This window comes from Varroa jacobsoni, unplaced genomic scaffold (assembly GCF_002532875.2).
Source record: "Varroa jacobsoni isolate VJ856 unplaced genomic scaffold, vjacob_1.0 scaffold_495, whole genome shotgun sequence".
NCBI lineage: Eukaryota > Metazoa > Arthropoda > Arachnida > Mesostigmata > Varroidae > Varroa > Varroa jacobsoni.
In genome coordinates, this window is record NW_019213397.1 from 52,044 (window position 1) to 69,825 (window position 17,782).

Sequence of the window (17,782 nt, forward strand, 5' to 3'; positions counted from 1 at the left end):
TATCTATCTATCTATCCATGTATCTATCTATCTATCTATCTATCCATGTATCTATCTATCTATATTATCTATCTATCTATCTATCTATCCTATCTATCCTATCTATCCTATCTATCTATCCTATCTATCTATCTATCTATCTATCTATCGATCTACATAAAACACACATTGTTCCCGGATTTTGAGTAACAATCAACCATTGTCCAACAATTCCGCGCTAGACAAATCTCTACCAAGATTAAAAACTCCTTCTCTGCCCTTTCGAACTGCCCATTTCGAACACGTTATTGTTAGGTTTCATGCGGATTCTGAAAAGTCTTACAAAAAAAAACCACCTTCAAAAAGCATACAGCAAGATCCGCATTTGGGTTTAGAGCAAAAAACTTGAAGATTCATCAAAATGGCTTAAAAATACGTTTTTGAGACACCTGGATTTTTAATACAAAAATCAACGGCCCCTTTGAAATAGAGAACACCATTTGTCATCCACGTAGTTTCAACAGTCAGTCCTTTTATAACTTTTTGGCGGTTGCTTGGACCTTTTCAACTTTTTAGCCTGATATCAGTCTGAAATTTAACGTACGACCAGCTAGCATATCAATCGTATGAAGAGCATACGTCTATTTTAGGTGGAGAGAATACGGTTCTGAATATGGAACAGTTCAGACGGTTAGACCTGTTTCCGCTAAAACCATTGCCTACTAATTATGAAGTTCTTCTTAAAACTTGACTCTGAATAAACGAAAATCTTTATTTACCAGTCCTACAGACTGATCGGAGGGAGTGACTAAGGCTAGTCCATCAGGTAAGGATCACCGTGGTTAGGTTTCCATCTCGCCAAATGAACGAATTTCCTGCACAGGAGAATATTGCCTTTTACATTCTTTGAACGTGATCCCAACGTATCATCTGAGGTGTCCCCATGGTCCTTAGACGTATTTTGATCCTTTCTTTTTGTCGACCTCCCTAGAGGCAACTTTCTCTTACCTCAACGTACGCGCGTTCGAGTCAAAACTGTTCATTTCACCACTGAGGGGACTCAGTATGGCTGTATTTCCTTCACATGAACAAACGCGGTGTGTGCCACCAGCGTGTAAGGGGCCATATTTTTGGTCACCTCAGTGCATAGGAGTCTGAGGGGGCATTGTTTATCTCATGGAGGTAGCTTTGGAAGTCTCCAAGGCCTCTAAACATTTGTGTTAGATGGTAAGTAAGTTCTCCACCAACTCTTGTGCTTCAAAACTTAATATTAGAGATTACGTCACCGAGTGGAACGCATCTGAATATAACACCGTATTCATGTTGCCATATATTGGCTATTTCCATAGATACTCTAGTCGCTTGTGGCACGGCCTGTCGAATGTGGTGTACTCGTCGTTATCGATATTGCTTGATTCAGGGTTACTAAAAAAAAATGATTCGCTGATTGAAGAAGAAATATTACAAATAGGAATGATGGCTGACTTAGGTTCCGACGGTTAAGGTTACAATCGCGGCCAATGGTAGCTATATCTAACAAATATGAACGTCAGAAACGATCCATCTAGCAGACGCAAAGAGTTTCGTCGTAATATTCGTATTTAGATACAATTAAAGGGGTCACACATAAGAAAAAGTACGAACTCACCATTTGCAAACATTATCAATTTAACTTAATTAGACGTAAAAACCTGTATACACGGATTACAGAGTTGGAAATACCCATGTCTTCAAATAGTTGTCCATGAAAATTGTGTGAGTGATGAAATGAAAATCAACCGATATGCGATGTAACTAGCGCAGAGAATTTGTGAATCAGATTTAAATGTGGCAAAAATCTGTCTGATTTCCATAGACCAAATTTAGATATTACAAGCGTTCTTATCCGAGCAATGTCTATTCAAACGAATATAGAAATGCAGCTATAAGTTGCTTGCCGTGATCTTCATTAGTCTGATGTAGGTCTATTGATATCGAACTCGTTACCGACCTTTGGATTAATAATTGAACGATGAGTACGTCGCAGAAAAACGCAATACGGTCTAAATTTTACGCGTTTGGCACGAAGTTCAAGAACTCTTGCCTGCCTAGAGAACTATGGGCTATAAGTATTTACAATCGCTTAAGGGATAAGGTCGGGAAAAACGCTCATCGGAACAGGTACAATATGTGATGCCGATCGAAAGACACTACGTTAAATTACCGGGCTAGAGACTGATTACATGTTTCGCGTATACCAGGCCATGTATAAATCAGGGCCGATATGAACCGTCTACGTGAGATATAGCCCTGCAAATTCTGAAAAACTGATTGGTAAAGATTAAAAGAAATTTAAGGACATATTGTTGAAAGAATATCGGGTTTTCTATTTTATACCAAATTGGTTAGGTAAGAAAATTATTTAAACTGCTATTCAAACGCATTGTGTTGTTTGTATCACTTACGTTGGAGCCCCCTGTGCGGTAATGTAGATACTTTTCGATCAAACATATCGTATTTTTTGTTATTTATTATTTTTACGTATTTTTTTTATTGTTAGTTATTCTTGCTTGAAATCAATGAAGAAAAAAATATTAAGTAGGTGAGCGTAGATGTATTGAAAAGTCAGCTTATATATATATAACCCTATTTATTTAACCTTGGTCGTTTGCTTATAGATTACTATCGTACTCATTGGTCATGTCATCGAACAATAACTCCTAATGCGACTAAGTAGATGTTTCCTGGAAACATTTGGCACAAAACTTAGGACAACGCTGTTGAAAACGAAGAAGCTAGCTTCTATATGAAATAGAAACTACTATGACTATGTTTTCGATTTAATTTATTCGACAACACTTCGGGCGTCGTCTGTATCTTGCTTACACATTGTGAGCTTATAACATCGTGCAAGTAACATGGTCACGATCTTCACCATTTTGTTCATAGACAGAACCATTACTTATACATTTTGACGTCCACCGCAACGACAGCTCAGCCCAAGGAACATTTCCGGAGGACACTTTGGTGACACGTTGTGACTCTTCTATATAGAATCGTCCTTCTATATAGATACTAGAAGGAGGAGATACAATAGAGATAGAATGAATGACTATGTCTAAGGTTAAACTTCTGCGGCCTACCGAACTACATACATTTTAAGCTGAGTTTGTATACAGGTGATCTTCCCGAAAGACTCGCACGATTACTATGGGAGTCGTCGCATGCTGTCCATTGGCTTACTAGATATATTTCTAACCAGCTGAGCAGATAACGTCGACGAATTTATTCAGAATTCAAGCTATTCGAATTTGTTCAGAAGCTTTCTGTTATTTAAAAAAAAAAAAAAAAAAAAAAAAAGAAAACAACTGCGCAGTGTCCTCTTTAAGGAAAAGCTGTTCAAAGGAATTGAATAATGAGGTCGGTGCAAAGTGACCTTGGACAGTACCGCGCTTACTTTCAGATACCGTTATGTTGAGCTACTTGGCGTTTGAGGCTTTATGCACATTTATTTATAAGCATTTATTTTCAAAAGCAGTATTTTTATCGCTTACAAATTACTGAAATGGCACTAAAGAAAAATGATGAGTGCCCCAATCCCTAATCAAGCTGTCCAAAGGCAACTTCGACTATATTGCGATACCTTTTTCGTGATAGAGTGATACAAATTTCACCAGGTAGAACATTGATATTCTGTTAATATACCTATCAGTTAAGATAACTATATGATGCGCCACATTTTCGGGTTCGTTACTCCAAGTATAGGCCGATTTTTCCTCGTGAAAATATATATGTATATATTTCTTTGATACGTTGTTTATCGTGACTATCTTCTTCTGCCCTAACCTAGTTTCGCTTTTTTAAAATTTTCGTTTTTATCGCAGATGAACCAAACGTTCGCACATGGCCAATCGGCGGTGGATGCGGGAGTTTCCCACGGCGGGCCCATGTTGCCCCTACCGCTGCCCGCCTCAGTGGGCGGCTCCATGGGCAATATGGGTTCTATGGGAAGTATGGGTGGTATGAGCGCAATGAGCGGTATGGCGGGAGTAACAGCAATGCCGCCTTCGGTTGCTGGGAGACACCGATTAGAGTGCGCCCCCGGGGCACCCATTCCGTATACCATGCAGTTCGGCCATCATAACTGGTACGTATTCGAGATATAAACGCTCTGTGACTTTTTGTTTGTAAGATGTTGAATGGGCAATTTCTCTGCGGGTAGCAAAACAAGACGTTAGGACACATAGAGATTTCTAAAAAGTTCTCTCCCATATGATTATTGCGTATGAACGTAAGATAGAAAGCGAGCGAGAGGCCATAACTATATGAATAGGCACATAAGGAAACCTTAGGCTTTCTGATAAAAGCAGATTAACTAAACCAAAATCCTAAGTTCATAGTGTCCTCTGAGAAATTGCCTAACTAACCTAGTTATTGCGATAAAGCCGCAAAAGTCAGAAGATGCGACCCTTCTAGAATAACTATGAATTGCCCAGGAATCCAGCCTCAACTATTCCTATGTTAAAAACACTGTCATAAAATGAGTGCCAGCAAAGATGCTGCAGCAGATTAATAAAAATAACGTCAGTCTCGGCATTGCTCGAAACACAGCTTTCATCGCAATGGCCCAACCACGCTATATATTATAGTTTGTTCGTGATAAAAATATTCTATTCATTCTATTAAATGTAATTTGCCCTGTTTGCACAATCCGTAATCGTTCTGACTTTATCGTAACTTTTTGTTGTTGTTATTAAATTACGACTGTCTGTTTTTCTATTTGTCGTTGTAGAGTGTGGCACTTTTGCACTCGTACACGATAATTACAATCTAACTTGTTTTCCTTATGAAGACAGAAAATATAAACAACATAGAATGCGGAGGCCTTTCGACTCGAGAACATTCAGATCCTTCCGCGAACTCCGTGTATACGTGCAATGATAATAAAATCTAAACAAAAAGCTTTCTTAGCTCTATTAAAATCAACGTTGAAGTCCTTGCTCTTACCTGAATGTTCTACTGACGCAGAGTTATTCTAAACAAAAAAAAAAGATTCATTCTGCCTTTATATGAATACAGTCCGCTTGTGAGTATTCAGTTCATATGTGTGCATCTTGTTGCGATCTGCCGAGCTAGTTCCAGGACTTCGGAAGCATTCAGCGTCCGATTCATATATCTCAGAACACGTCTGAATCGAAGAGGCACTATATATACAGATTTCTAAAAAAATTCAGTAAAACACTCTTACGGCTATAGACATTGGTTGAACATATGGGCTGTGATGTACCAGGTAGTTCATTCATACAGGTAGACCTTTCAGTAAACTTTTGGATTGAATTAGACATGCGTAGTTATCACAGCTGAACACGTTTGAATGCGCTTATGCAACTGTTTTATGCAGAACCTAAGCGATTGACCGTCGACCAATACAAAAACAAAATTTGGATTGGGCATATTAATAATCTGTGCGTTTATTTTTTGTCGTCGTTTCAGGTATACCGCCGATATCGACTATTCCTACCCAGATAGTAAGGCGGACTTTCATTTTTCGGACAGCAAGAAGTACATATGGAATAGATCAGAGGGGTGGTACACTGCTTATCAGGACTACCAGAATACCGACGCAACAACTCCCGCCACTACGACACCTCAGCATCACCCTTCGCGGTAGGTAGGCCGTTGGCCAATGAAGACAACAGTAATGTTACAGTGATTTTAAACATCAGTACGTGGCTTACACTTTAGGATATAAACGGAATATACCAAATGCTTTAATAATAATATGGCATCGAACTATTAATTTCGTCAGAGCCCTATTAATAATTAGAGAAGCCATTAACAAGCTGCTGACAAACCAATTGCTAAATATTGTCTTGCAAGGCATGATACTCTCGGGAGTCACCCACATAACCTATTTCCTCACAGAGCACGTATGCTTTCTATACCTATCCTTCCTTCTATTTAATAATAATAGATTAAAAATTTTTGGAATTCTAATATTAATGAGCCTTCTTTTTTTTTTTATTACTAACCTGATCGAAAATATCCAGAGTGGAGTCCACGTCGTCCGGCTTCTCCCCGTACCCGTCGCCGCACCCCGCTAGTCTCTCTACGACGCCCACGCATACGGGGTCGGGTAGCTCCCCCGCACTGCCGGGCTCGACGGTGACCGCCGCTACCACCCCAGCTGAGGCCGTTAGTGAAGATGACGTCAATGATAGAAGTGGTAAGAGCGGCTCGCAACAACGCAAATAACCATTGATGAAGTTCTAACTATTGTTGCCACATTTTGGATAACTAGTGCCTGTGATGATGTAATAGTAACACGTTTGCCTACTAAACCTAGAAATAGGTGAGTTGGTCTGGGTTCGAAAGCGGATGAAGGCGTACAGTTTCGCAGTAGAAGGGGCCAAGCATCTAAAAAAATTATTTAAAGCACTATTATCAAGTGCGAAAGCTCGAAGCTATTGTACATGGGAGTAACAACATATGTACGGGGCATTCACATCAACTAGTAATGCAAATGTTGAATTCGGTCTCTAGTTAGTTTTAGGAAAACCCAAACTGTAATTAATCCAAGCACAAATTGCTGAAAGTTAGTGGTGTAACGTGACGCAACCATTGCCAAAAGATGCCTTTTTGCCTGACGTTGTGCTTTATGATGTACACCTAGGCTCACCGGATGACGAATCGGAGTGGTCTCCATCAGTGGGCGTCAGTCGATTGGAGCGGGTAGATCGCGAGCCCGGAACGCAAGGCACCGTTCACGTACGCAAGAAGCGCAAACCTTACTCGAAACTCCAGACTCTGGAATTAGAGAAGGAGTTCCTATTCAACGCGTACGTGTCCAAGCAAAAGCGATGGGAGCTCGCGAGGAACCTCAATCTCACCGAACGGCAGGTACTCATGTGGAGCTCTGCAGGAAATTATGCGTATGCATGCTATAATAGATTGTATCTCTGGTCTAAGACGATGTACGATACGCAGTATGGTTAAAACATGTTGTCATGGTAGCGGGGGGTGGCGGAGGCCGTACAGGAAAAGGAATCGTAAAAGGATTCTGAGATTACTGCGGAAACGGGAAAGTCACTTAGTTATCAGTAAAACTATAAAAAAGATTATCATGGCTAGAAGCGGTGTTAAATGGGTGAGGGGATTTAGCAAAACAAACTAAATTTGTACGAAGGCTTAGTATTAAACAGGTTTTGAATTTCATTTAACCGTCACATTTCTTCTGAGATTACCAAAAAAAAACTTATTTTTTAATAGCTCAGTTGCAGTGGCTTATCTAGTCTAGTTTTAGCCGGTTTATCTTATTAGTTGATTAACGAACCAAAACAGCTGATTCAACCTACTGCAATATATAAAGGCGGATAAAAGCCGCTCTAACCTAAGGAAATTCATATTATTTCGTAATATCTCGATGCTGCAAATCAGCATGGGTGTGGGTAAGCTATGCCAGTAGTCCAGAGGGTGTTATTTATGAGAGCGTATATATATATACCGATTACAGATTTAATCGAAAATATAATCCATATTTCCATATCAAATCCTTTTCCTACCTAGCTCCCGACCAAATCAACGAGTTTAATTATCTTATGTCATTTGTCTATTTCCTGTATTCATTTCAACTTATCCGCTTTTCGATATGCACCTCGTCTTTTGTACTTTGATTCGCAGGTGAAAATATGGTTTCAGAACCGACGCATGAAAAGCAAACGGAACAGCCAACGACAGCAGACGCAGAATCGGTCAAGCCAGATCGCGCTAGCCAACAGCCCCCTGGGGGCCCACACACCGGGACCTCCTGGCCCTCACGGCCTATCTGGACTCCCTCCCAGCCTGCCTGGCCACGTGACGTCTGGTCATGTCCCCCTTGGTGGCCAGGTGACGCCACCTAGCACAGGTCCACCACCGCATACGCCGATGGGGCAGCTATGCGGGGGCCCGAGTCTAGGAATGGGGGTCGGAGTTGGATATCCCACACCCGCCGATACCCAGTCATCCTCAGTGTATCCGCCAGTACTCTCCTCCACGTATCTATAGGAATCCGGCAGCTCCTGCAAGATGTGAACGTTCGGCAGCGCAGCAACTGAACAGCAAGGAAATGGAATAGAACCAGGACGATCCGGATGAAAAAAGAGAAAAAAACTTAAACAATAGGACGAGAACATTACAACTGTGGAAATAAATAGACAGAAATGAGCAGAGACTATGGCAGATGACGATGACAATTGATATATAAATATAGTATATATAAGTATGAATACATATAGATATGAGCAGTACGACTAATCAACAACAACGGAAGAAACAACAACAATTATATGACTGACGAATGCACGAATTATGAGAACCAGGAGAGCAAACGGATTAAACGAAAAGCGCTGAAGCTGCACAGGATGCCGTGGTTAGCGTTTGCAATAAGCTATTGAAATAGTGCGGCAAGTGAAGTCTACAAGGGACAATACTACCATTAAGGAGTACTGATTATGATTCTGACCGGACGATGTCGATAGGCGGAAGAGGCAATATGAAACAGCGGTAAATGGTCATCAGTTGATGCAGGCGACGGATGATCAAATCGAGGCATTGCAAAACGCGAACTAACAACACAGAGCACCAATACAATCGTAGAGATGCAAATATCTAAATGCCTATCAACACGGAGGGACGTTGCACTCCGATCCGGATCGAAGCACCGTAGCATCAAGCGACGGCGGATTATGATCAGTCTTTGTCATACTAAATAATAACAATAAAGAACAGTATGTATCATGTCATATAAATAAAGCTTCATCGTCTCGCCAGTGGTCATAATGATCTGCTTTACCCGACGAGATCGGAACAGGAACTGCGCGGAAAATCTAATGTCGATAATGAGAATAATAATAATAATAATGCAAATTACAGTAATGATAATAAATATTATAATAAATGATGATGGTGATGATGATGATGATGATGATGACGATGACGACAATGGATAATTATAGAAATGATAATATGTCGATGGTAACGAAAATGACATAAAGACACACCTTCACACAACGAAACACAGACACACAATGATAAAATTAACGGACCGATGGTAATGGCAACATTGACACCAACGATACATAACATAATGAAGATCAAAGATGAAGACGACGAAAGCGGGAAATACGGTGAAGTAAAAGATAAAATTAAGTATGAAAAACAATAGGACGAACGTAAAATAGAACGATCTACATACGAAACAGGTGGAAATAAATACAACAAGCAACATGAACAAGAAAGGCTCTGCTAGACTTAGTATGATCATGTGTTTTTATTTCGGATAACTGAACGGATAAACACAGTAGTACGTTTATTAACAAAAGCAGTTCCATCACATAGGACCACTCCATGTTTGTTTGCATCTTAAATATCCATGTTTTCGACACCGGTGAAAAATAGGGCACACATACGGTAGAGCATGAAAAATTTAGATGGGTAGATTGATCAACAGCTTTGTTAGAGCAATATTTAAGCTCATCGTTTTTAAATTGCGATTACCGTCATATGTGGATTCGTTTTTTTTTTTTTTTTGCTTTTTCCGGCCAAAGCAATCAATCACACGGTCATTCATTTTAAATTTAAAATAACCGCCCGTTGGCCAATAGAGTTCGCAGCGCCCTATATCTTGCCGTAGAAGTTAAATCAGAAAATCTACCTATTATTGCCACTAGCAATTTCATTCAAAAGATCCTTTTATTAGTTACCAAACTAAGGCGCTCGTTTTTGTTGCTTGTTCAATATATAAGAATCCACTTTTCTTTCTCTTTTTTTTTATATCGTTCCTATAGGTCGTGCAATTTATCAGGGCACACTCTGTTGCCTGCACTGTATTTTTCTGATTTTCAGGAGTGAATTGTGTACAATGCCTTAAGAGACAGACGCCTTTGGAACTCGATATCTTTCATATCGTCGGAGAGACGCACGAAAAATTACTCAAACACTCCAAAAGATCTAAAGTAATTTTGGAGTGAAACGTGGGTGAATTTCCAATACGAACTTTCCTTCAGGAAACCAATAATGGAACAGTTAGCGAGTAGGCTAATAGCCGTACACAAACATCATGGCTTTTGCTTCCTCGGTTACCTCAACACTTTTCTTCCGCTATCCGGATATTTGGGATATGACTGGTGTACCATAGGATTGTTAATGCTGCAAGCTACATACGTTTTATATAGTTGACAGTGCAATTTTCATTATTCTTATTATCAAGCCTAATTTCCTACTTTGGGTAAACTGAGAGACGTAGAAATCCTGACACGGCGGGGAATATTTTCGACTCCTGTAATCCTCTATAGGCTTTACTACCATTGCACTTACTTAAATCTGCAATCCAAGCATGATGATAAGTTTTTCGTCTACTCTGCAACGGTGCCGTTCGTACCACATCATTGTCCCTTTTTCATTCCTACGAGTTCTATTCCGAAGATCGAAGCCCAATTTTTAAATAATCGTCTACAATTTCGTCTGCTCCTAGTCTGCCTTTTCGGTGGCACTCATCTCACAATCGTCCGAGCGTTAGAATATGACAATCCGCACTGCTATTTTTATAGCTTCTAGACTTTTCGGAGAGTGTAACTTCTGCGTTTTATTTTCAGCAAATGTCCGAACGTTTTTATTAAATCTGCCAAATCAAAGTTTCAGGGATGTTAGTCAATACGAGTGTATGGTCTAGCAGGCCTTTTTTGTCGATATTCGCTATCGTGTTTTCAGTTTTTTTTTTTTTTTGAACACACTTGTGCAGCCCGAACGACCAATATACTCAGCACGTGTTTATCCGCATGTATTTCTTAGGCAAGCTTCAGCATACTTATCAATGAGAATACCAGTTCGATATTTTAGGCTAATCCAGACGCTTAACTTAATATTGTACTGTACCCATCTTTCGAGCTACTCAGTACACGGCGGGTGTCTGTTCTGCTCCTCAAAAACTCTACTCTTGACGTATTTGTGTTCGGACAAAGCGGGTAATATCTCACTTAACGCCTTTACGGCCTTTGTGTGTACTTATGAAACGCTTGAATGTTTTTCTCGCGTCTTACGTCAGGTACGTAAGCCATTAGGCGTTGTTTCAGACGGCTGGCTTCCAGTACAAAGCAAAGTATATTTACGATTGGAGTCGAACTTAGATTACCACGTGTTCCTAAGTTCAGCAGGCAAGCGCGTTATTTACTGTGCTATCGCTGTTACTTACGCTTACTCACCACCGTTAGTAACCATAGCAAAAAGAAAAACCTCTTTCAATGAACGAGATTGACTGTTCAGCAAACTTCGTTTCGAATCCATCTTTTTCTGTGGGTAACTGAGAGCCGAAGAGCACGTGTGCTGTATCTTCGTTTTTGCGTACGCACGAGTCGATCGAAATTTCTTATCTAGATCATCATTCTCAATTAGGAAGGGGCATTATTCGCTCGGTACTTCGCACGCTGACACCGTTTGCCTATTGTATACCTAAACGGTGTCGGCGAAATCTCCTACAACGTTATTTCCGTGGTGAACGCGATCTCCAACTTTGGGGACGCTGAACTCGTGGTCCGACACAACAACGATTACTAACTGCTTTCTGCCACACCTAAGCCAGACCACACAAGCCAGCTCATTCATTTATAAGAAAGGCACCCATAAAAACGTTCAATACGTACTTTTCACGACCCCGACATAACTATTTCCATAATAAACAGTTTCTATTTATTTCTTTATCTCTTCTTTCTCTAAACGAACAATTGTTTTGTTTCCTGAGAAAAGGCCAAAAAGACTGCGGTTTGACACAATGATCTTGAGCATAGCTGTACAATTCAGGAATATAGTCACCTATTTAGAACTGTCTGTATCTTGATATAGCTTTCTGGACACTAAAGTTGCAGATGTAGATCTGAAGGGTTCCATCTGAACCAGAGATTACGGAAAAAGCCCCATACAACTAATTAGATCCCATTAACGGTCGAATTTGAACAATAGCTGCGAGATGCAGCGAGCAGTGCGCAGCATTTATCTTCAAAACTTTAAAAAAGATTTCTTTTTTAGTCTCAGCAAATAGGTCTGTTTCTGAACTTAATTAGTGTTTCACAAAATCTTCATCTGATTGGTAATAGTTTCGCAAGATTACACATCATCTCAACGAATTTTAATATGTCCTATAGTAATAATAAATTCGTTTTTATCATTTTTGGTTGAAATAATTGAATAGCTCTAACCGAATTAGAGGATCCTTCTTTATGCTCGCTACGTTTCTAGTTTTTAGAAAGAAAATATCGATTTCAACAGACCTTATTATCCAATTTTAAGCTCCCGCCTAATTTTGTCATCTCAGAAGTATTATCCACCTTTCATCGTTTTCTTTCTAGCTATTTATTTTTTCATTTAAAAATTATATGTATGTATATCTAATATTCTCTGGCCTAATTTAACCTAGACCGGCTAAAGATATTACCGATATGCATACGTTACCCTGTTTAAATTCGTCTTTGAAATTACAACGGAGGCCATCAAACGACGCACCTTAAGCCTCATATAATAACATACATTCTCAGCTGGCTTTTTTTTTTTAACCTACAGACAGCGCTGTCACAGTATACAAAACCATTATTAAGTCACTATATATAGTCGTTTTTGGTTAGTGTGGCCGCTGGCACGAAATGTGCACCAGTTCCTAAAGAACGATTATATACATGTACATACGCGTTATCAGGATTCTATCAGAACATGATTTTACTGCCCTTATGAATTATCACTACGTCACGCCTACGTCATAATAAAGGTTTACTTTTTCGGGAGAGGCTGAATTGAACAATAGTAACATTCATACATAGCTAGCCCTTAATTTATTCATAGACACGAAGTACGAAACCCACTTGTGGTGATGGCTCGTTTTCAGTGGTCAAAATTCAATGGTCAGGGTCGAATTTGATGATTCGACTCTTAACGAATCCTCTCTTTTACATTCGAACAAACGCATTTAACAGTGCTTATAGTGACTTTCGATACAAACAATTTCAGAAACACGAAACAATGAAAATCGCTTAAATAGCAAATATCCATTTCGTCATTCACCTCCGTGATCGCCTAACCGAATTATATTCAAACACAAAAAATAACAGCTTTGCTCAGGCGGATCAATTGTACGAGCTAGATTGAACAAACACGGCCTACAACGCTGAACGCAGATTTCACCTTTTCAGTTATAGTTGGAGTAGTTTTCGATTCGTTTGATCAAATATCGCTCCGCGGGCTACATTCGTTTTCTGAAAATGATCTAGTTTACTGATTCGCCTGTACGACTAGAAACGTTTAGAAATCGGTCAAATAAATGCGAGAAGGGCGAATCGAATCACGCCAAGCAGACGGGTCACCCAACAGCTTAGGCCGAACAACAGCCACCCAACTGTCAGGCTAACGGTGTATATAGACAATCTATGGATTAGAAACACAGTCCCGCGCAACAGTTTACGCACCCACACGATAATAAAGTGGCAGGCTAAACGTTTCAAGTAAAATGCTCCATTACGGAAGGCCAGTAGTGCCACCAGCATGAGGCAAAGACAGAGACAGCTGCAAACGATGCAAAATCTCAAGAAAGGATACCGCCGTAAAAATGGGCTAAATAAGGCTTTTCGTGCCGACCCGGAGCTTACTGTAGACGTACTCGAGACGATGCTTGTCCCAAGCGTAGGCACAGTTTGACCATTGCTAAGGCACCGTATTGTGACGCCAGCAGGCACTCGATTCAGAAGTATGTCCTCGATAATTCTCGACCTCTGCAAGAGAGACGAAACGAATCATTGCCGATAGGTATATAGCCCAAACAAATATGGACAAATACTAACTATATGGAGTTGAATTGAGCAGGGTGCATTTGTAGCGATGCGGATATCACTGCCACAGGCGATCTTCCAAATTAACGTATAGCGTGTCATCTTTGTCAATAATATATATAATTGACCTCGTGTTTCAGGTTTTCGCATTTTACACTTGGCTTTGTTATACCTTCCATAAAGCAAACACGTATATTGGTCCGAAGTATCTGCTACAGTAGTCTGCGCCCGGTTGCCGTTCATGTTTAACTCAATTGATAACGACTGAAGTGAAAGTGGGAAAAACCTTCTTCCATTGTGTATACAAAAAAAAAGGCCAAGAATTGTCACCTATGTGGATAATCGTGTTCATATTCTGAGGTAGTGCACCTTTTCGGTCAAATTAAGTATCCCATCGTCCAGAAATCAACGATTAATCAAATTTTCTTAATATTGTTTAAGGAAGGTCTATTGTGAATGCCTGTAGTCTGGTTTCTTCGTATGAATGAAGGACACCCTTCATTCACGCGAGATCGTAAACAAATAATGGCAAATTCTTTGTAAATGTTTTTTCCGTCCGTCCGTCTCTCAGTTGCTTCTTTGCTTCTACAAACCACATTCTTTTACCTCATCAAATGTAATAAAGGCGAGATGTCTGCCTTCTGCTGTAGACGCTTAAAACAAATGTGATTAAAATGAAACGTATTTTTCACATTTAGCTTAGTTAGTTTTAATGAGGAAGGCCTCCTAAAGGCATCTTTGCTCACGCTTTGGCATCCTAAATAACTTATAAACTGATGAATTGTAGTTATTTAGCTGTAAACTGGGAGCTCGTATCTGCGGGACCTGCTCGAAAATTAAGAGCCTGGGTGCCCTGTGAAGTGAGTGAAAGCTATAACCAAACACGGCTCCTCATTATCTTTCGAAATTTCGTTGCACACGGGGCAGGCAACAAGTAAGCACACATATATATATATATATATATATATATATATATATATATATATATATACAGAACAGAGAAAGAAATGAGTGTCTTTGGGAGATAAGCCGAAATGAAGAGTTAAGCCAGTTCTCCATCCGAGAAAAGACATGATTTGCGTTTGATAGAAACCGTATCGTGTTGTGCACGGAAAAAGCTTTGAGAAAAATCTGTATGTGACCCAATTTCTTAAAGTCAATAAAGTCATTCAACAGAAAAGGCTGGCTATACAAGACAAAATTGTCTTTGTTTATGACAATGTCCGACAACACCTGGCGAACATCGTTGCAACATCTTTTGGAGAGCCTAACCACGAGGTTCTTCTGCTTGAAAATATTCACCAGACCTCGAACCGACAGACTATTATCTTTTCCATATAGTGTATTTAACTCTCAAGGAAACCTGGAAAGGAAGAAAGTCAAGGACGACTGGCTGGCCAAACTCTTCAACATCAAGACCTGAACCCTTCCGGTGGAAGTACATAAATAAATCAGGTAAAAGGTGAGAGAGGGTCGAAAATACAATGCTAAATGTATAATGAATGAATCTGTTTCTAGAGTACGAGTAAAGTGTTTTTTTGTTTGTTTTAAAGGTAGCCATCGTTTAAGTCACTGCCGAATATATAATGACACAATACGTGTCAGACTTTTGTTTATTTGCACATAATATTATCACTTGACGCGCCTCGCTAATATCACTCGTGTAAATACTTATACGCTACTCTGTACTGAAAGTTTCTTGTGTGCCGGCCTGTCGGCACAGCCCCACCAGACTAATCAGACAGTCGCACTTTACATTTTACATTACAATTTACTTTACATAGATCGTGGCTGGTAACAACAATAATAAAGCGGCAATATTCACCAATCATTTGAAAAGCAGCTTTCGGAAAAAGGACCATATTTGAGGTCGCTATCCACACGCATATCTATTACAAGTGAGAAAAAAAACTGACCCCTCACTGAAAGTAACAGATGCAATTGATTTCAACCATTCCAGTGGACTGCAAAGTCTAACGTAAACAGCTGATTAGAATTGGTCCTACTTGGGCACACAAATCACTCCATCTTTACGGTTTCGCGCGTTCCTATTGACTAGCGGTACACGGTTTTCATGACACCCACCAAATTTGCTGTTTTAATCTCCTGTTCAAGATTTTTGGTGTTATGTTTTCCCGGTGACGTAAGGCACTCTAGGCACTTTTTTGGCTCAAATCGCTTGTTCGGTGGTGTATCTGTCTCAAATGAATCACCCTCCTCCAATGGAACAATCACCTGGTCTTCAGAAACGCTCTTCTCCGTCATTTCAAGGTGTAAAACTCCCACCTAAACCACAATCGAATCTCATAGCATTCACACCTTATTGAGACTTCCGTTACCTTCGCATGGCCTGCTCACAAAAGTCCGATCAAATAGCAATTTCAAAAACCAGATGATCGGTATTTTGCGACTTTAAGAAAACGCGGTATAGATAGGATGAATGGATAGTTTACCGTCCGATGCAAAAGAGTTCAATGGAGCCTTAAACGCGTGAGCTTTTTGGTCTACGATGCATGGGTTAAATCTGAACAGATACCCTTTTTGAAAAAAAGCAATTATAACACACGGAATAATAGGTGGCCAATGTAGATAATCATCACATAAAGAAAAAAAAATTGACAACTATACTACAATCCTAAAAGAGAATATCTATGCTAGAAAATATCTATATTATTACTTAATGTTGATGAATATTGTACCTTCCAGGCACCCTGAAGAAACAATATGTTGAAGTTACCCAAGGTGATTGTGCTCAGCACCCATTTGAGTTTTGTTCAGTAGCTTGTTTATTCGCTGCTCCGCTCTGATAGATAGACACTCCTAGTGACGTAATAATAAATGGTACGTCAGATATCACCTACAAAACCAGCATTTCGTCTTCCTTCTTAATTAATTGTATATTTTAGGCTATCACAAGCCAGTCTGGCGAACTGATAACTTGAAACTATGCGCCGGTATTAAATGAAATTTGTATGGTAAATATTCCAGTCCTCTAGAAACTTGTGAGTGAAAACCCTTGAGTTTACTCGAGGAAAAATCAGAAAGAACATCTTTTTTTAAGTCTCGAAAACGAATACGAAAACGTCAAGTTTCTGTCCTTTAAAGGCAAGATTGCTGCTGTAATCCATCGAAGACTAATGAAAACAATATTTAAGAAGGCCTTGAGCGAAAGCTCACTACGTGAATGGTGCAAAGGTTTCAAAAAAATGGAGACTGGAGTGTTGACGGCTAGCGACGCGGCGACCCGATATCGGAACCTCAAGAACACGAACACTTTGTTGTAATCGAGGAAGGTTTTACAAAAGCATAGCTAGAAATCTAACAGCCTCCTCAGCTAAAACTAGTGTTTCACACGTAATGTGCTACATGATTACAACCCAAACATTTAAAATGCGTAAACCTAATAAAAATGAGTCCTTTGTGAATCGGCTCCAGGCTAGTTGGAAATGCTTGTGGTTTATGTCAGGTGCAACAAAAAAACGCATGGAGCAGACGTTCCCCATAGACAAGGTATAGTTTATACTACGTTTACGGTCAGTCGAAGAGAAATTAGACGAGAGAGTGGCCTCGCTTTGGACAGAAACCCAGTTGACTGACAGTGACCACCAGCTTCGGGCGTAAAACTATGATAGGACTTGCAATGGAAACCAGAGACACCTGCTACTATGAGATACCCGCCGAAAATAAAGCAATGAATGCATCCCGCTAGCTGTATAAGGTGGTCACAGAAGTCTTGCACGGCGACCGAAAGGGCACAATCTGGGTACTTAATGACAACACCATGCCTGAATTCCTGGATTGAGCAAAAGAATATCCAACGTTGGTTTGAACCCGTCTATTCTCCGATCTTTAAATTAATGCCATTATGGAGCTTTTCATGCTCTAAGAAGGGCAATTAGAAGCTAGGCATGTCCCACTATCTATCTGTTTTTTTATTACATATGGGCACGTGAACAGAAGGTAAATACATCACTCCC

General features: G+C 39.9%; 1 protein-coding gene and 1 long non-coding RNA gene across 3 annotated transcripts in view; one reads left to right on the forward strand and one right to left on the reverse strand.

Annotated features, from left to right (window-relative positions):
• LOC111260950 (uncharacterized) overlaps window positions 1-9,255 on the forward strand; it is a 22,651-nt gene extending 13,396 nt beyond the window's left edge. Inside the window, exons 2-6 of the mRNA XM_022834083.1 lie at window positions 3,843-4,105; window positions 5,452-5,625; window positions 6,009-6,184; window positions 6,632-6,858; window positions 7,639-9,255. Of these exons, the coding sequence (XP_022689818.1) occupies window positions 3,843-4,105; window positions 5,452-5,625; window positions 6,009-6,184; window positions 6,632-6,858; window positions 7,639-8,004 (1,206 nt within the window). The 3' untranslated portion in view covers window positions 8,005-9,255. The remainder of the gene's footprint in view (window positions 1-3,842; window positions 4,106-5,451; window positions 5,626-6,008; window positions 6,185-6,631; window positions 6,859-7,638) is intronic.
• Window positions 1-16,209, reverse strand: part of LOC111260951 (uncharacterized) — a 22,979-nt gene extending 6,770 nt beyond the window's left edge. Inside the window, exons 1-4 of one of the 2 annotated variants that reach the window (XR_015311272.1) lie at window positions 15,722-16,209; window positions 13,637-13,748; window positions 6,638-6,765; window positions 5,991-6,145 (exon numbers count right to left, since the gene is read on the reverse strand). This is a non-coding gene — a long non-coding RNA (uncharacterized LOC111260951). Of the gene's footprint in view, window positions 1-5,990; window positions 6,146-6,637; window positions 6,766-12,787; window positions 13,749-15,721 lie in introns of those variants that run through there. The other variant, XR_015311271.1, reaches the window with a different exon arrangement.
• Between the last annotated feature and the right edge of the window lie 1,573 nt (window positions 16,210-17,782).